The sequence below is a fragment of the Oryctolagus cuniculus genome, chromosome 2 (genome assembly GCF_051225735.1).
Source record: "Oryctolagus cuniculus isolate XC-2025 breed Fujian yellow rabbit chromosome 2, ASM5122573v1, whole genome shotgun sequence".
NCBI lineage: Eukaryota > Metazoa > Chordata > Mammalia > Lagomorpha > Leporidae > Oryctolagus > Oryctolagus cuniculus.
The window spans coordinates 197,601,058-197,620,569 of record NC_142868.1 but is presented as its reverse complement, the minus strand read 5'-3'; the positions used below and the strand labels follow the sequence as shown (position 1 = coordinate 197,620,569).

Here is a 19,512-nt window from a genome sequence, read left to right as displayed (position 1 = left end):
GTCGTTGTGGCCATTTCGGGAGCAAACCAGCAGACGGAAGGTCGATCTCTCTATTTTCTTTCTCTCTCCCCCAACCATCCCCATAACTCTTTCAAATAAATAAATAAATCTTAAAAAAAAAAAAAAAAAAAAAAAAGCTCTGGCACTCTTGCTGTCTCATCGTAGGACGCCCTCCTCTGTGTTACAGTGCAGCAAGGAAACACTCCAGAGATGCAAGGCAGATGCCAGAAACACACTCCCGGGTTTCCCAGCCTCCAGTTCTGGTTCCATGAGCTAAACAAATTCTGTGCTTCATGTCTCACTGGGCTGGGTACACATTATGGCACAACCAAGCCGCCGCCTACAACACCAGCATCCCAAAAGAGTACTGGTTCAAGTCCTGGCTGCTGCACTTCCAATCCAGATCCCTTCTAATACGCTTGGAAAAGCAGCGGAAGATTGTAGTTGGGCCCCTGCCCCTGACATGGGAGACCTGGATGAATCTCCTAGCTCTTGGCTTCAGCCTAGCCCAGCCCCAGCTGTTGCAGCAATTTGGGGGAGTGAACCAGTGGATGGAAGATGTGTGTATGTGCATGTGTGTGTATCCCTCTTTCTGTAACTCTTTCAAATAAAATAAGTGAATCCTTAAAAAATTACTGGGTCTCAAGTATACTATTAAAGCAACAGAAAACAGACTAGAAGTATAAACATTAACAGACTACAGCATATTGCAAAGCCTTAAGATTTTTTTTAAAGATCTATTTTATTTACTTGAAAGGTAGAATGAAAGAGACCTTCCATCTGATGGTTCACTTCCCAAACTGCCACAACAGCCAGGTGACAGAAGGACGCAAGCCTCAGCCATTTTAGTTCGCGTTACCCCAGCCTTCTCTCAAGAGACCGATTTAGTCTACCCCCTGCACGGTTCCCAGGCTTTGAAGCCAGAGGGCCACACCTAAAATACCTGTACGGAAAAGCTCACCTCTGCCTAGTACCCCCACTCCCCGTCACTAGCCCACCTAAGATATAAAAGGCCCAGTCCCTGGGGTGTTTGGTCTGTGTGCACGCTGGCAGTTGGTTGACCTTTGCAAGTTTATTTTCTTTGAATAAATTTGGTCTGGCTGTGAGTTCATATTCTGTCTCCTCTCTGATCTGCACCCTTTTTTCTTACACCAGGTGCCAGGCAAAGCAGAAGCCGGGATCCCAGTCTTCATTTGGATTTCCCATGTGGGTGGCAGGGGCCCAAGTACTTGGACCACCTTCCATTGTCTTCCTGGGCACATCAGCAGGGAGCCGGATTGAAAGTTTGAGCAGCTGGAACTCAAGTATGCACTCCAATATTGGATGTCTACGTCACAGGAGGTAGCTCAACCCAGTGCACCACAACACCACCCCAGTAAGTTTTTTTTTTTTTTTTTTTTTTTTTTTTTAATGAAGATTTGTGTCTTTATTTGGAGACAGAATTAGAGAGAGAAGCAGCAGAGACCGAGATCTTCCATCCACTGGTTCACTCCCCAAACGGCTGTGACAGCCAGAGTTGGGCCAGTCTGAAGCCAGGTGCTTCTTCCAGGTCTCCCAGGTGGGTGGCAAGGGCCCAACAACTTGGGTCGTCTTCCTCAGGGACGTTCACAGGGAGCAGGACTGGAAGCAGCATCCATTTGGGATGCCAGTGCTGTAGGCATTATCTGCTACACCACAATGTCTACTCTACTATAGATTTCTTTTCCACAGTGATGGACAGACAAAAGACCAATGATTATGTGGTTTGGATGTTATTAAAATGTATATTAAGAGGCTGGTGCTATGGCACAGCGGTTAAGTCACAGCCGGTAGCACCAGCAGCCCATGTGGGTTACAGGTTCGACGCCTAGCTGCTCCACTTCTAATCCAGCTCCTTGCTAATGCACCTAGGAGGGCAGCAGAGGACGGCTCAGGTCCTTGGGCCCCTGCACTCACATGGGAGACCCGGACGAAGTCCTGGCTCCTGGCTTTGGCCTGGCCTGGCCCTGCCTGTTGCAGCCGTTTGGGGAGTGAACTGGCAGATAGAGCATCTCTCTCTCTCTCTCTCTCTCTCTCTGTAACTCTGCCTTTCAAAAAAATAGATCTTTGAAAAATAAAATAAAATGTACGTTTATAGCACTAGCCCCCTATGTTACACCTACCAGCACTCACATATTCCTACTTCACCTGACGAGTCTTAACTACAGTCCTCACAGGTGATCTGCTTTTCTGTTATCATCAACACTATTCAGAGCATTCTTATTTTTCAAAAAACACAGAATCAATTTCCAACCACAAATAATTTGGCAAACATTGTGTGTTCCTGACTAGCTTCTGGCAAATGGATAACCATCTGATACAAGTGTGGCGTTTTGGTTGTGATTTTTTCTACTATGTCAATGGAACAGCAGCCAGAGACTGAGTTTCCTCTTTGAGGTTCTCAGACTATCAACTGTGTCCTTAAAAAAAAAAAAAAAGCTTATTTCTACAACAGCCATCACTGAGGCAGGCCGAAGCCAGGAGCTTCATCCAGGTCTCCCACGTGGATGCAGGGTCCCAATTGGGCCATCTTCCACTGCTTTCCCAGGCCATGAACAGGGTGCTGGACTGGAAGAAGAGCCACCGGACATGGACTGGCACCCACAAAGAATGCCGGCATTGCAGGTGGTGGCCTCACCCACTGTGTCACAATGCCAGCCCCAAACTATGCCTTTTGTTGGTCCAGCATTCCAAAGTGTGTAGCACAGAGACAGGGAAATGAAGCAGCCAGATCTCACCTTCATTTTTGGGAGTATTCACACCTCTGGTAGAATGTTAGAGAATCAAAAACAATGAGTCTGGACGGAAAAAGGTTTCCTCTAGCCACAGCCACCCCACAGGTGATTCAATCATGGTGCTCAGAAACACGGAGCTTGGGGTGGGCACCAGGCCCAGCAGCTGACCTGCCACATCCCATACCAGTGCCTGGGCTCAAAACCCGCTGACCCAGCTCCTGATTCCAGCTTCCTTCTAGTGCATACCCTGGGAGAGAGCAGTGATGGCTCAGGTAATTGGGTGCCTGTCACCCAAATGGAAGACAGAGAATGGATTCCCAGCTCCTGGCTTTGGCCCCAAAGGTCACAGCAGGCAATCTGGGGAGTGAACTAACAGTTAGGAATGCTCTCTCACTCTCAACATTTTTTAAAAATAAAAAGAAAGAATGAAAAGCAGAATCAAAAATTTAAAAAAGCAAAAAAAAAAAAAAAAAACAGGGTATTTCATGTCAGCTCCTCAGAAATAAACTATTCTTTAAAATCACCTGTTTTCCTAGTTTAAAAAAATGTAAATACAAGGAGAAAGGAAACAGGTATAATTAATATTCACCTTTTGCCCTCTTAAAACAACTGAGAAGCTTTTTAAGAATCAGAGACATAAGCTACTAAAAAAAATCACATGTAGATTTACCTCTATATTATATTCTGCCCCATCAGTGTTGATTCGTATTGTAACATCGTCATCTCCTATGTGGGCTAGAACCCTGGAATCAGGCTCACCTTTAGAGGAAAAATAATTTTCATTAAAAATATTTACATTAAATAATAAACAATCACTACTATCAACAAATCAACCAAACACACCATCAGAACAGAATTTTCCTTAGTGCTCTGCAACTGAGAAACTGAAGTCCAAAGTGAAACTAGATAATTCTCCCTTCCCAAGGAGGCGTGCCAAGCCCGGTAACTTGAAATCTATTAACTTCCCAAAAAAGAACCATGGATTTTCTTCTGGAATAACTTTACCTCCTCTGAGTAAGAAAGAATGATGAGAAAGCAGAATGCGTGCTTTTGGAAAGTACTCAACGCAGGCCTGGAACTGTGCAGTGGGGACTGCAATGCCATTTTTTTCTTACTGCAGAAAATGCTCAAAAATTAAACTAACCATTTGCTGTGCCCTCTCAAACACACAACAGGCTCACACAGCCAATCACCTGACTCCTGGATACCTTGTCTAACCCCTCCTAAGGGTGGGAGAGGCTGCTGTGGTAGAACAGCTCAAGCTCCGCTCGGCATGCCCACCAGCACTCCAGACTGCCAGTTCCAGCCCAGCTCCTCTGCTTTCAACCCAGCTGCCTGCTCATACACGCCTGGGAGGCAACACGTGATGGACCAAGTGGCTGGGCCCTGCCACCCATGGGACACCCAGGTGGAGTTCTGGGCTCCTGGCCTCAGGCTGGCCTGGTCCGAGCCCCAGCTGTTGCAAACATTTGGGAAATGAGCCAGCAGACCAAAGATTCTCTACCTTTCAAGTAAATCAAAGTAGAATCAACCTTTTCATTCTTTAAAAAGATTTATTTATTTGAAAGATAGATTTACAGAGAGGTGGGGGAGGGGGGATAAGGGGAGAGGGGGAGAAGGAGGGAAGGAGGGAGGGAGAGGGAGGGGGAGAAAGAGAGAGAGAGAGAGGGAGGGAGGGAGGTCTTCCATCCACTGGTTCACTCCCCAAAGGGCTGCAACAGCCAGAGCTGTGTGCTTCCCATGCAGGTGCAGGGGCTGAAGCACTTGGGCCATCTTCTGCTGCCTTCCCAGGCCAGAGCAGAGAGCTGGATTGGAACTGGAGCAGCCAGGACGTGAACCGGTGTCCACATACGATGCTGGCACTGCAGGTGGCAGCTTTACCCACTACACCACAGCACCAGCCCCGTCAACTTTTTATTTTTTTTTAACTCTCATAAGGAAATCTACAACCCCTGCCTAAACACAAGAGGTTAAATTCTTATCACTTGAGAGGAAATTGTAATCATTAACCGACTAGCCAGTGTGACATGCTAGACAAGGTCCATTTCCTCCCGTTAGAATGTTTCTCCTCCTAATATGCATAGCTCAAATAAAATGAGCAAAGAATAGTATCTCTATGGAGCTCTTCCCCCACCACCACCAAAAAGGAATATGCAACCAAGCTGGACTCGTAGCTCTAACCCCCAGACATAAGGGCAAATGAACCAGCTCCATACTGACCAACCACATGTCCACTGAAGAAGTCCTGCCACTTCACAGCGTACTCGCTTTCATCTTTACCATCCACCACCACGACCTTGAAATTCTGTGCAAAGCGTTCAGTACTTGATGTCAGGTATAATTTAAAATGCCTAAAGAAAAAAGTATTCATTCAGATTTTATACTCTAAGCAATGAAAATCTAACTTTTAAATTTTCTTAAAAATGTAGGAGTTGATACTAATAAACTGCAATGCAAGTTGTACTTAATGTTTCACTAAGTCCCTGGAGCAATGCATCTCCTACAGACAAGTGGGCTAATCGGCGCAGCTGTACAACCCTGGCAGGCCAAACGACACTGCGCCGGGAAGAGATTCAGAGCCTAGGCACTCAGCTTTCTTGGAAACTCTGAAGGATAAGGAAACACATCTGCAGTCCCACTTACCTCAGACACTTATTACTGAGGACTAGTATTATTTGTATTACTAACTGACACCTGTCAGTGGAGGCACCTGGGTGTATTACCTCCACTGGACATGAATCAAAGTTGAGGCGTGGAAGTTAATCAGCACCCTCAAGGTTACACAGCCAGTCAACAACGTTACTGAGTTACTCCAAAACCCTGTGCAGGGGCCAGTGCTGCGTCGCAGCGGGTTCACGCCCTGGCCTGAGGCCCCAGCATCCCATCCCATATGGCGCCGTTTCCAGTCCTGGCTGCTCCACTTCCGATCCAGCTCTGCTGTGGCCTGGGAGAGCAGTAGAAGATGGTCCAAGTGCTTGGGCCCCTGCACCTGAGCAAGAGACCCAGCAGCATCTCCTGGCTCCTGGCTTTGGACTGGCGAAGCTCCGGCCATTGTGGCCATCTGGGGAGTGAACCAGTGGATGGAAAACCTGTCTATCTCTCTGCCTCTCTGTAACTGCGTCTTTCAAGTAAATAAATAAATCTTTATTGGGGGAAAAAAAAAAAAAAAAAAAAAAGCCTGTGCTATGCTGCCTCTAGCCATCAAACTGTGTATTATCCTATGGGAAAATTCTCACTGCTGTGCAAAGTAAATATATTGATAAACATAGTTAAAAGCACTCGTGCTTTTTGCTTCTTTCTCACAGAACTCATATTCTTTAAAAATCCACAATTACCATGAGGAAAATGCAAGGTTTCTGTGTACCTTGCATATATACTCCAGTTCTTTAGTTGGTTTAAACATTTTTAAGTTCAGAGTTTTTCTGGCTCAATACTTTTGTTTCCTATGTCTTTCAGTCCTGACATTTTTAAGAACCGGGAGTGCTATTCTGGCGGGGGTTTACCTTTCTCTGATGACTGGTAATCCTGAGCATCTATCACACACTTCCGCCCACTGCAGGGTGGGGAGGAATGTCCACTGACGTCATCTGCCCTTTTCTTAATGGGTTAATTTTGCTATTGAATTAAAGGTGTTCATTATATATATTGGATATGAGTCCTTGTCAAATGCAAGGTTTGCAAACATTTTCTCCCACTCTTTATGTTGCCTTTTCACTCTCTTAATTGGTGCTTTTACTCTGCAAGAGTAGGATTAGGGCCTGTGCTGTGGCGCAGCAAGTTAAAGCCCCAGCCTGCAGCGCTTGCATCCCATATGGGCACTGGTTCGAGTCCTGGCTGCTCCACTTCCGAAGACGCTCCTGGCTCCTGGCTTTGGCTTGGCCCAGCTCCAGTCATTGTGGCCATCTGGCAGGTGAACCAGCAGATATAAGACCTCTCTTTGTCCCTTCCTCTCTAACTCTGCCTTTCAAACAAACAAAATAAACCTTTCAGGGCAGGCACTGCGGCGCAGTGGGTTAATGCCCTGGCCTGAAGCGCCGGCATCCCATAGGGGCACTGGTCCGAGACTCGGCTGCTCCACTTCTGATCCAGCTGCTATGGCCTGGGAATGCAGCAAAAGATGGCCCAAGCCCTTGGGCCCCTGCACCCGCATGGGAGACCCAGAAGAAGCTCCTGGCTCCTGGCTTGGGATCAGCACAGCTCCGGTCGTTGCGGCCAGTTCGGGAGTGAACCAGCAGATGGAACACCTCTCTCTCTCTCTCTCTCTCTCACTCTGCCTCTCCTCTTTCTGTGTAACTCTTTCAAATAAATAAACAAATCTTAAAAAAGAGTAGGATTAATTTTATTTTTGATTTGTCGCTTGAAATTTTGGAGTCATATCCAAGAAATCATTGCCAAGACCAAGGTCATGCAGTTTCCTTCTCATGGTTAACTCTGGGAGTTTTCAGTTTTGATTCTTACATTTAAGGTGTTAATTCATCTTGAGCTTTTATCTATTTGTATGGTATATCACCAGGTCCCCATTTCACTTTTTTGTGTGATGCTACCCCGTGTTTCGGCACCATTTGTCAGATTATTCTCTTTTGGTGTGTTCTTGATAACCCTGTGGAAGACTGTTTACCACGTTCACTTGGTTTGGCTCTGGGCTACTGTCTGTCTGGGCTTTCACCAGTACTGCACTGTAACGCCGGTGGCTTTGTAATGTATGTGTTCTCAAGTCAGGAACCATGATGCCTTCAGTTCTTTCTCAACAATGTCTTGGCTCTTTTGGGTCTTTTGTAATTCCATTATTTTCAGGACTGTTTTGTCTATTTAAGGAAAAAATGCCAATAAGATTGTAATAGGGCCGGCGCCACGGCTCACTAGGCTAATCCTCTGCCTTGCGGCGCCGGCACACTGGGTTCTAGTCCTGGTCGGGGCGCCACATTCTGTCCCGGTTGCCCCTCTTCCAGGCCAGCTCTCTGCTGTGGCCCGGGAGGGCAGTGGAGGATGGCCCAAGTGCTTGGGTCCTGCACCCCATGGGAGACCAGGAGAAGCACCTGGCTCCTGCCATCGGATCAGCGCGGTGTGCCGGATGCAGCGGCAATTGGAGGGTGAACCAAAGGCAAAGGAAGACCTTTGTCTCTGTCTCTCTCTCTCTGTCCACTCTGCCTGTCCAAAAAAAAAAAAAAAAAAAGATTGTAATAGGCATTTTACCACATCTTTCGTTTGAATAGTATGGACTTTTTAAGAAAATGTATTTATTTGGGTCGGCACCGTGGTTCACTAGGCTAATTCTCTGCCTGTGGTGCCAGTACCCTGGGTTCTAGTCCCAGTTGGTGTGCCGGATTCTGTCCCGGTTGCTCCTCTTCCAGGCCAGCTCTCTGCTGTGGCCCGGGAGTGCGGTGGAGGATGGCCCAGGTGCTTGGGCCCCGCACCCGCATGAGAGACCAGGAGAAGCACCTGGTTCCTGGCTTCGGAATGGCGCACTCGCCGGCCGTAGCAGCCATTTGGGGGGTGAACCAATGGCAAAAGAAGACCTTTCTCTCTGTCTCTCTCTCTAATGCTGTCAAAAATAAAAATAAAGAGAAAACTCTACAAGTAAAAATGAATGTATATTATTTAAAAAAAAAGAAAATGTATTTATTTGAAAGGCAGAGGGACAAAGAGAGAGGAAGAGACACAGAAAGAGATGTTCCATCTTCTGGTTCACTTTCCAAATGTCCATATAGCTGGGACTGGGCCAGGCTGAAGCCAGGAGCCCAGGACTCCATCCAGGTCTCCCATGCAGGTGGCAAGGGTCCAAGCACTTGGGTAATCCTCCACTGCTCTCCCAGGCAGGGAACTGAACCAGTGCTCCAACAGGGATACCAGTGTCACAGGTAGCGGCTTAATATGATACAACCCATCGCTGGGCCAACATAGACATCTTAATAGTAAGTCTTGGGGCCGGTGCCACGGCTCACTAGGCTACTCCTCCCCCTGAGGCGCTGGCACCCCGGGTTCTAGTCCCGGTCGGGGAGCCACTTCTGTCCTGGATGCTCTTCTTCCATTCCAGCTCTCTGTTGTGGTCCAGGAAGGCAGTGGAGGATGGCCCAAGTGCTTGGGCCCTGCACCCACATGGGAGACCAGGAGGAAGTACCTGGTTCCTGTCTTCAGATCGGCGCAGTGCGCCAGTCGTAGCGGCCATTTGGGGGGTGAACCAACGGAAAGAAGACCTTTTTCTCTCTCTCTCTCTAACTCTGGCTGTCAAAAAAAAAAAAAAAAAAAAAAAAAAAAAAGACAAAAATAGTAAGTCTTGGGGCCAGTATAGTGGCACAGCAGGTTAAGCAGCCACTCGCAACGTCAACATCCCATATAGGCAACATTTCCAGTCCTGGCTGCTCTGCTTCTGATCCAGTGTCCTGCTAATGCTCCTGGGAAAGCAGAAGGCGGCCCAAGTGCTTGGGCCCCTGCACCCACGAGGGAGACCTGGATGGAGTTCCACGACCTTGCTTTGGCCTGGCCCAGCCCTGGCTGCCACAACCAACTGGGGAGTGAACCAGTGGACAAAAGATACCTCTTTTTCCCTGTCTTCCTTCCAAATAAATAAATCGTTATAAAAATTAATAATAGTAGCCTGCACCGCAGCTCACTAGGCTAATCCTCCACCTTGCGGCGCCGGCACACCGGGTTCTAGTCCCGGTCGGGGCGCCGGATTCTGTCCCGGTTGCCCCTCTTCCAGGCCAGCTCTCTGCTGTGGCCAGGGAGTGCAGTGGAGGATGGCCCAAGTCCTTGGGCCCTGCACCCCATGGGAAACCAGGAGAAGCACCTGGCTCCTGCCATCGGATCAGTGCAGTGCGCCGGCCGCAGCGCGTCGGCCGTGGCGGCCATTGGAGGGTGAACCAACGGCAAAGGAAGACCTTTCTCTCTGTCTCTCTCTCTCACTGTCCACTCTGCCTGTCAGAAAAATAAATAAATAAATAATAATAATAGTAAACCTCTCCATGGGGAAAAAAATAACTGGTGTGGTGAGCAAAACTTCTTCAGTTATTATTTACGAGGCCTCCTCGATGTGCCCATGAATGCCACAAAGAAAGAAAGGTATGCTGTTCATCAGCCTCGGGAACACACTCTCTTGGCTGTGGTGCTGACAATATGAAACGTTACTTCCCCTTGGGTTTGCGCAAGTCCTTAAACTGCCAGGAAGAAATGGAGACTGGGCTGTCTCCATGGCAACAAATATTTTTAACTTCTTGAACATGCAAGATAATTTTAGTTTGCTTGTGGTTTTTTCATGGTCAGAAGGCAGACACAATGCAACATTATTTCATGAAACCTTGGGACATTTGCTCCTGCCGTCACGAACACTTCTCTTCTGACACCCGCCCAGCTGTCATTTCTTCACCTTCAGTTTTGCTAAGAGCTTTGAATAGAAAAGCAAACCTACTATAATGCCTTATTATTCATTCTTACAGCTTTCCATGAGTGGAACAGTACTTTTACTTAGTGTTCTTTCCAAAGAAATAAAAAAATCACAGGAATTGCATTCTTTATGTTCTATATGAAGAGTCTACTCTCTAGTTAAAGACTAAGTGACAGTCAAATTCACAGTTTCCAATCTTAGATTTTGTGCTATGTCAGTCAAAGTTTCTTTTACTTTTTATTCTCAATTTTATGTGCTGTCGGGGCCAGTACTGTGGCATAGCAGGTTGATCCTCCGCCTGCAGTGCCAGCATCCGATATGGGCACTAATTCAAGTCCCAGCTGCTCCACTTCCGATCCAGCTCTCTGCTGTGGCCTGGGAAAGCAGTAGAAGACGGCCCAAGCCCTTGGGCCCCTGCACCTGTGTGGGAGACCCAGAAGAAGTTCCTGGCTCCTGCCTTTGGATCAGTCCAGCTCCAGCCATTGTGGCCATTTAGAGAGTGAACCAGCAAATGGAAGACTTCTCTCTCTCTCTCCACCTCTGCATTTCTGTAACTCTGCCTTTCAAATAAATAAATAAATGTTTTTTAAAAAATTATGCCCTGTCATTTTCATATAGAGTCCCTTCATTTTTCTGACTTTCACTTCAAGAATTTACAGTAATTACAGACTCATGCTAACCAGTGTGGATTAACATTATTTCCTATTTTTTAAAGATTTATTTATTTATTTTAAAGTCAGAGTTACACAGAGAGAGGAGAGGCAGGAGAGAGAGAGAGAGAGAGAGAGACAGACAGACAGACAGACAGACAGGTTGGCCTTCCATCCGCTGGTTCACTCCCCAATTGGCCACAAACCGAAGCCAGGAGCCAGGAGCTTCCTCCAGGTCTCCCACGTGGGTGCATTTTCCATGATCCATTTAGTCTGGTCACTTCCATTCTTTTAACAATTCTAGTCCTTCTCAAACAATCTGAGAGGGAGAACTCTCTCCATGTCTCTCTCCCTGTCACTCTGCTTTTCAAATTAAATAAATCTTTTAAAAAATAATCTGAGATGTCTTATTTTTGAGGAGAAACATTTTTCTCCCCAAAAATGCTGATAAAATTATATTTTGAAAAAGTACCGATGCAGTACTTGCAGCCTCTTCACTACTTCAGAGTAAGAATATTTCTTGACTTACAACAAAGAGGAAATGTAACTTTTAAGGCAACTTTGAAACAGCTTCTTATTCTCACAAAATCACTCTCGGGGCAGATGTGTAAAACTGCTGGTTAAGCTGCCACTTGCAACACTCCCAACCATTTCAGAGCAACAAACAGTTCAAGTCCCAGCTGCTCTCCTTCCAATCCAGCTCCATGGTAATGCATCTGGGAAAGCAGCAGAAGTTGGCCAAAGTACCTGGGCCCTTGCCATCAGCCCAGATTATGAATACCCAGACACAGTCAAGGCTCCTGGTTTCAGCCTGGGCCAGCCCTGGCCATTGGAGCCATTTGGAGAGTGAACCAGCGGATGGACGCTCTGTCGTTCTGCCTTTAAAGATTTATCTGTTTGAAAGGCAGACTCACAGAGAGGAACAGGCAGAGAGAGAGCTTCCATCTGTTGATTCATTCCCTAAATAGCTACATCAGCAGAGCTGGGCTGATCTGAAGCCAGGAGCTTCTTCCAGGTCTCCCACATGGGTGCTGGGACCCAAGCCCTTGAGCCATCTTCTATTATTTTCCCAGGCCATAGTAGAGAGTGGGATCGGAAGTGGAGCAGCCAGGTTTCTAACCCACACCCATAATGGGATGCTGGCACTGCAGGCTATACCACAGCGCGCCAGCACCCCCCCCCCCCAAAGTCATTCTTAACTCATAATACAATGTCTCAGCTTTTTTTTTTTTTTTTTTTTTGGACAGGCAGATTTAGACAGTGAGAGAGAGAGAAACAGAGAGAAAGGTCTTCCTTCCGTTGGTTCACCCCCCAAATGGCCACTGCAGCCGGCATGCTGCGCTGATCCAAAGCTAGGAGCCAGGTGCTTCTCCTGGTCTCCTATGCGGGTGCAGGGCCCAAGCACTTGGGCCATTCTCCACTGCACTCCCGGGCCACAGCTGAGAGCTGGACTGGAAGAGGAGCAACCGAGACAGAATCCGGCGCCCCAACCGGGACTAGAACCCGGGGTGCCGGCGCCGCAGGGGGAGGAATAGCAAGTGAGCTGCAGCGCCAGCCCTTCTATGTTTTCAACCCCTAATATTAATGATTTTCCCCCAATCCCGGCCCCATTATCTAAAAACAGACTTCACATCCATCATCACCACCAACTAATGAGTGAATTCACAGGCAAGTCCAGCCCTAACATAAACTGATCATTTCAGCTACCTTAGTCTTTCTGTCTCACCCTCTTTCTCTGTTGTTCTGCCTTTCAAATAAATAAATAAAGCTTTTAAAGAGGAAAAAAAAGCTTTACACAGTATGATACAGGATACAGGACTTAGAGTCTGATAAATGCACCTCAAACCCTACCTTGGTCTTTCAAAAATTTATTATTTATTTATTTGAAAATCAGAGTTACAGAGAGAGAAGGAGAAACAGGGCTCTTCCATCTGCTGGTTCACTCCCCAAATGGCCACAACAGCTGGGACTGGGCCAAGCAAGCCAGGAGCCTGGAACTCCATCCAGGTCTCCTAAGTGGGTAGCAGGTACCCAAGAACTTAGGCCATCTTCTGCTGCTTTCCCAGGTGCATTATCAGGGAGCTAAATCAGAAGCTGAGCATCCAGGACCAGAACCAGTGCTTCCATGTCCTATCAGTGTTGCAGGTGGCAGCTTAACCTGCTGCGCCACAACGCAGGCCCCTCCTATCTTTGTCTTCATCTCTAAACATAGGTATTCACCTACAAGTGGAAATAAAACCACCTATCTGCTCAATGGTTTTGAGGGTTAAATGAAATAACTTACATGGTACAAAATTCTCATAGGCTGTTACACACATTTCACATTAAACATTTAAGATGGGGCTGGCATTGGGGTGCAAGTTAAGCTGCCATCCACAACACCAGCACCCATATCAGAGCGCCAACTCAAGTGTGGGTGCTCTGCTCCCATCAGGCTCCCTGCTTTAGCTTCCCCCGGCCCAGGTCGTTTTTGTTTTTTGTTTTTTGTTTTTTAAATTTTATTTATTTATTTGAGAGGTAGAGTCACAAACAGAGAGAGGGAGAAACAGAGAGAAAGGTCTTCCATCAGCTAGTTCACTCTCCAAATGTCTACAAGGGCCAGAGCTGCGCTGATCCGAAGCCAGGAGCCAGGAGTTTTTTCCAGGTCTCCCAAGTGGTTCAGGGGTTCAGGCACTTGGGCCATCTTCCACTGCCTTCCCAGGCCACTGCAGAGCTGGACTGGAAGTGGAGCAGCAGGGACTTGAACCAGTGCCCATACAGGATTCTGGAGCCACAGGTGGAGGCTTAGCCCACTATGCCACAGTGCCAGGCCCTAGTTTTGTTTTGTTTTTAATATGGTGACATTCTTTTTTTTTTCTTTTTCTTTTTAATATCTATTTATTTGAAAGGCAGAGTTATAGAGGCAGAGAAAGAGAGAAAGAGGTCTTCCATCCTCAGGTTCACTCCCCAAATGGCCGCAATGCCAGAGCTGAGCTGATCCAAAGCCAGGAGCCAGGAGCCAGGAGCTTCCTCTGGGCCGCCCATGCAGATGCATGGGCCCAAGGATTTGGGCCATCTTCCAGTGCTTTCCCAGGTGTGTTAACAGAGAGCTGGGTTGGAAGTGGACCAGCCAGGACTCAAACCAGCGCTCATGTGGGATTCCCGCACTGCAGGTGGCGGCTTTACCCACTATGCCACAGTACCGACCTCAGTTTTTGTTTTTAATACTGGATAGTTTCCTAAAAAGACTTTAGAAAATTACTGAATAGATTTAAATCTGTAATACTACATAAACAGGCCGGCGCTGCAGCTCAATAGGCTAATCCTCCGCTTGTGGCGCCGGCACATCGGGTTCTAGTCCTGGTCAGGGCCCTGGATTCTGTCCCGGTTGCCCCTCTTCCAGTCCAGCTCTCTGCTGTGGCCCGGGAGGGCAGTGGAGGATGGCCCAAGTGCTTGGGTCCTGCACCCGCATGGGAGACCAGGAGAAGCACCTGGCTCCTGCTTTCAGATCAGCGTGGTGCGCCAGCCGCAGCGGCCACTGGGGGGTGAACCAACGGAAAAAGAAAGACCTTTCTGTCTGTCTCTCTCACTGTCCACTCTGCCTGTCAAAAAAAAAACAAAACTACATAAACAATACTAAAATTACTGCCATGGGACCGGTGATCCAACATCCTATATCAGAGTGCGAGTTCAAGTCTTGGTTCCTCTGCTTCTGATCCAGCTTCTTGCTACTACCCCTGGCATAAATGGCCCAAGTAATTCGGCCCCTGCCAGCCATGTGAGAGACAGATGGAGTTTCTGGCTACTGGCTTCGTCCTGGCCCAGCCTGACTGCTGCAGCCATTTGGGGAGTAAACCAGCAAATGGAAGATCTCTCTCTCTCCCCAGCTCTGTCATTCTGCCTTTCAAATAAATGACTCATAAATAACATTACTGCCCAATCAGGGCATGCTATCAAGTAAGAGAAACTCAAAGAACACTAAAGTTTGGACACAGCTCATAACCATGCTGTGGGATCCTGAACAAAGTCTCTATCTCTAAACCTCAGTATCTTCATATGTAAAATAAAGACATATTTAGGACACGGCTGATGGTTCTAATATGGCATCAGAAATGTAAGGTAATAGAAGTACTCTATTAAAATCTTTTGCTAGCATCTCATAAACATGCTGTCATCACAAAAACTTTGGAACACCCATTTACTTTTTTAAAATGTTCATCCCTTTTAATTTTAGAAAACGCCTTATAAAACAATCATATTTTACAGACTATAACAATTACAAATCTTTAATAAAGTGTAATTCCTAATAATTCAGGGAATACCTTTATTTTTCTGCTTTTGCCAAACCAAGTCCCCAACTGCCCCCACCCTCTGAATAATTCAAATTACCTTTTCAAAGCTGAAAAAGTTAGCAGTGTTTCTAAGTGTGTCGAGGCCTGCAGATCCCTTTTCCTTACGGAGTGCTGCTGGATGTTAGCGAGAGAGAGGATATCGTAGTCCGAGAGCAGAGAGTCAAGTTCCTCTGAAACAAAGGTAGAAAGGTTATTAGCACCCAGATGACCACTCAGCCGCACCACCGTCAGGGCAGACCCATTCTGAGGAAATAACGCATTACTGGTGGACATTCTTACAAAAAGAGAAACTGAATCTAATGAAGACCTAACTTCCAGTTTCTAGAACATAAAGGGGCTGGATGTTGCCCAGTTAAACAACAACTGGAAGAAGCAATCAGCCACACCTAGACTGTCAGAATTCCTGCAGTACAAACGATCCAATTTCTTCAGGAAATACACGGCATGGGGAAAAAGGGAGGGGCAGGAACACAGCAAGCAATTGCTTCGTGAATCCTTCCGGATCCTAGAACAAACAAATCAACTCTGAGGAGACAAGTGAAACACTCAGAGAAATCCGAATGTGGACCATGTATTAGATCCTAGTAATTTTCATGTCTGGAAGTGTGTGTTACACATTGAGGTAATTTCTAAGTAAAGACGTTTCTGCCTTGTACATATAGAACTTCTAGTATCAAAGTGGCCAATTTCGTCTTTTCCTTGCCAAAATGTTAACAGCACTTCCTTATCAGTTGATGTATTACAAAAAAAGAAACAAATGCACTAGTGGCCTTAGAAACCAAACCTGGGAAAATAAATCTTTTATAGAGAAATCACATATTCCAAATTAAAGAGCAAGAAAGTGGTAGTATCCTTGTCACTGCTGTCTTCAACAGACACACAGTACATCAACCCATACACACCAAGACGTGATAAAGCCAAACTAATCTCAACCACCCCAAAAAAAACCAACAGGAATTATTTTACCAGATTGAGTCAGCACCGAGGAAAAGCAAAGACAGACTTGTCTCCCAAGATAGAAAAAGAACAAATAAGTTTTTATTTGGTATAGACAAAAATAAATGCAATAAAATATCTGCTATACCTAAAAATCACTTTTCATCAACAAGAACTCTGATGCTGCCTCCAAAATCAGGATTTTTCAGAAGAAAACTTGGGAGCCTTGAGCTTCTTTAAAAACCGTCTAAGATGGGCAGCGCTGTTAAGCTCCTCCTGTGGTGCCGCATCCCATGTGGGCACCAGCCCAAGCCCCGGCTGCTCCACTTCCGATCCAGCTCCCTGCTAGCGTGGATGTGCTCCCTGCACAAGATGGCTGAACAAGATGGAAGAAGCTCTGAGCTCCTAACTCCGGCCTGGCCCAGCCCCGGCCGTGGCAGCCATTTGGGGAGTGAACCAGCAGGTGGAAGATCTCTCTTCTCTCTGTAACTCTGCCTTTCAAATAAATAAATAAATCTTTAAAAGAAAAAAAACTGTCTATAAATATTTGGACTGATGCTTCACATCTCTCAACAAATACCACTGCAGAGGCAATGGTATATACAAAATCACTCCAGTGGAATTACCATGTCCTCAAAATATAGCCGAAGCTTAAAATACACGTTTATTACTACTGATGTTAAACGTACTCATAAAACCAGCTTTAAAAGACAGGATCAACCCAACACTTTTCTTCCGCGTTCTCCCGTGTCCTCAACTGGTTCGTTCGTCAGTGTATTCACTCACTGTTTCGAGTCAGGCACTGGCCTGAGTGCTGAAACACGGCACAGGATGAAATCCTGGTCTTTTAGTGTGGGAACGGCACCCCGTGCACAAGAATTGCGTAGTATGTCCAAGAGGTGGACGTTAAAGAAGAGAAAAGAGAAAAGGAATGGGAAAGACTAGTTTACACAGTGGTCAAAGGAGGCACAGGGCCTCACTGCTACAAAACAGTCAAACAAACTGGAAGAAAGCAAGGAGCCAAGCACGCCATCTGATCAAAGTAAATGGGATCCACATCCAAGGATCTAACGCAGGATAGGATTAAGTAAAGTGGCAGCAACTTCACACTTGCAAGATATGATTCCTTTTTTGTTTACACAATTTCCTTTTTAATTTAACCCACAGGAAACCTGTTTCAGAAGGCATCAATCATTGTTTCGCCAGTGGATGGTGGCTGATGATTTTACTCAATATAATGCCTGATGGTGCCGATGGAAACCTTCAAGAAGCTAACCGCTGCTTTAACGAGTTCTGATTGCCCCCTGCAAGGTACTGTGCTAGTTTTATTACATTATCTACACAAACTCCCCTGGGGTGAGATTCTCACTTCACAGGTGCAGAAACAGACCGATGCCACAAAGCTAAGAGAGCACTGAATGTGGCTGTATTTTGCTTTTTGGCTTTTTTTTTTAATTTTATTAATTAATTTTATTGTATTTATCCACTGCGCCACAACACTAGCCCCTGAACAGGGTTTTGAACTTGGGCCTGCCTGGTTGAAATACCCAAGCATTAATGACGCCATAGTTTTGAAACTCTAAAAAAAAGAGCCTCGTTCTTCTGGGAACCTCTACACCTTGGCTTACGACTCTGACATGTCAATTAAATGTGACTTCTCCTGAATTCTAGAGTCCTTTGTTTACACCTTATCTTCTGTCACTTTTTTATGATATATTTGTCTAATCTCACAACGAGATTATGAAATGGCCAAATGGGTGCTGTTTTGTTCATCAGTCTCTTTACCTAACAATATTCAGCGTGGAACCCTGCTCGCTTCAGCACCCATGTTCATAATCTACACGAATCCTCAGAGCTGAGCTGCCGGTACCTCCGCTCTCCAACTTCCCTGATACAGGTTGCTACATGAACTCAGTTTCATGCAAGATCACAATCACTCCACTGGCTCAGACACTCAGCCTGGATACTGCAGTTTCGGTGTCAATGACACAGGCCAGCAGTTCTCAGAGGAAGTGCCCACACCAGCAGCACAGCATCACCGCAACCTGTGAGAAAGGCACACGTGCAGGTCTCCCTCAGATCTGCTCCAGCAGAACTCCTCAAGGCAAGCTCCAGCAATCTGTTCAACAAGCCTTCCAGGTGATTCGTGCGCACCTTCAAGTCTGAAAATCACCAGACTAAGCTAACAGAAAGAGCTCAAAGCATACAGCCTTGCATTATTTTTAAGAAAACTAGGAACAAGACAAATTGTTAACTGAGAAACAGCTAGATAAGTTACAGCACTTCCAAAGAAAGCGGAAAAAATCCTAACCATTTAAAATGTGGTTTACAACAGGCTTTTATAAACAGGGGAAATCCTTAGTGCTATAATGTTATCTAAAGAAAGGTGGATTTAGGGGCCGACACTGTGGCACAGTGGGTAAAGCCGCTGCCTGCAGTGCCGGCATCCCGTATGAGTGCCAGTTCCAGTTCTGGCTGCTCTACTTCCGATCCAGCTCTCTGCTATGGCCTGGGAAAGCAGAAGATGACCCAAGTCCTTGGGCCCCTAAACCCACAACTGGGGAGCGAACCAGCAGATGGAAGACCTCTCTCTCTGCCTCTCCCCTTCTCTGTGTAACTCTGACTTTCAAGTAAAATAAACAGGGAGGGAGAAAGAGAGGGAGGGACAAAGAGAAAGAAAGAAAGGGGGGGAGAGAGAGAAAGGTAGATTTTAAAAACTATTCACAGTGCACGATCTTAACTGTACAAAAACAGGCCAGTGCAGGGGTGGGGGGAAGGGGGAAATCGGCAAAGCAGGTAAAACACCTCTTGAGAAGCCTACATCATATATTAGACTGGAGCCCCAATTTCACTTCCAAATCCAGCTTCCTGCTAGTGTGCACCCTGGGCGGCAGCAGGTGATCTAGCAAGTACTTGGGTCCCTGCCACCCATTCAGGAGACCTTGATTGAGTTTCTGGCTCCTGACTGCAGCCTGACCCAGCCCCAGCTGCTGTAGGTATTTGGGGAGTGAACTAGCGGATGGAAGATCTCACTCTGTCCCTCTCTGCCTTTCAAATAAATTTTACATAAACAATAAAAATAGGCTTAGAAAAAACAAGAGCAAAATAGATGGGAAATCTCTGCCTTTCAAGTAGGGAAAAATAATATTTAAAGAGAAAATGATACAATTTAATTCAAAAAGTCAGAGTAGAATATTTGGTTACTTACCCCTCTCACCCTTCCTGGTCTCTGCCAAGTGCTCCAGTCTAGTTTCCCCAACTTGGGCTCTGGTCTACAAGTCCTTAGAGATCCTAGCCCCCTTCCTCACTGTTTTATTTATTATTATTTATTTTTAGTTACTGGAAAGGCAAAGAGGTCTTTCATCTACTGGTTCACTCTCCAAATGCCTGCCACAGCCAGGGCTGGGCCAGGCTGAAACTGGGAGCTGAGAATTCAACCCAGGTCTCCCATGTGGGCAGCA

General features: G+C 46.4%; 1 protein-coding gene across 7 annotated transcripts in view; it reads right to left on the bottom strand.

Annotated features, from left to right (window-relative positions):
- The window catches only part of ADAM17 (ADAM metallopeptidase domain 17), a 56,655-nt gene that overhangs the window by 28,632 nt on the left and 8,511 nt on the right, over window positions 1-19,512 (bottom strand). For 4 of the 7 annotated variants that reach the window (XM_089326822.1, XM_002722480.6, XM_017338411.4 and 1 more), the window contains exons 2-4: window positions 15,153-15,285; window positions 4,974-5,104; window positions 3,424-3,512 (exon numbers count right to left, since the gene is read on the bottom strand). Coding sequence is in view for 1 of the 7 variants with exons in the window: in XM_002722480.6 (XP_002722526.1) it covers window positions 3,424-3,512; window positions 4,974-5,104; window positions 15,153-15,285 (353 nt within the window). In the remaining 6 variants the exon portion in view is untranslated. Of the gene's footprint in view, window positions 1-3,423; window positions 3,513-4,973; window positions 5,105-15,152; window positions 15,286-15,394; window positions 15,528-16,199; window positions 16,568-19,512 lie in introns of those variants that run through there. The other 3 variants (XM_070069466.2, XM_089326823.1, XM_089326824.1) reach the window with 3 other exon arrangements.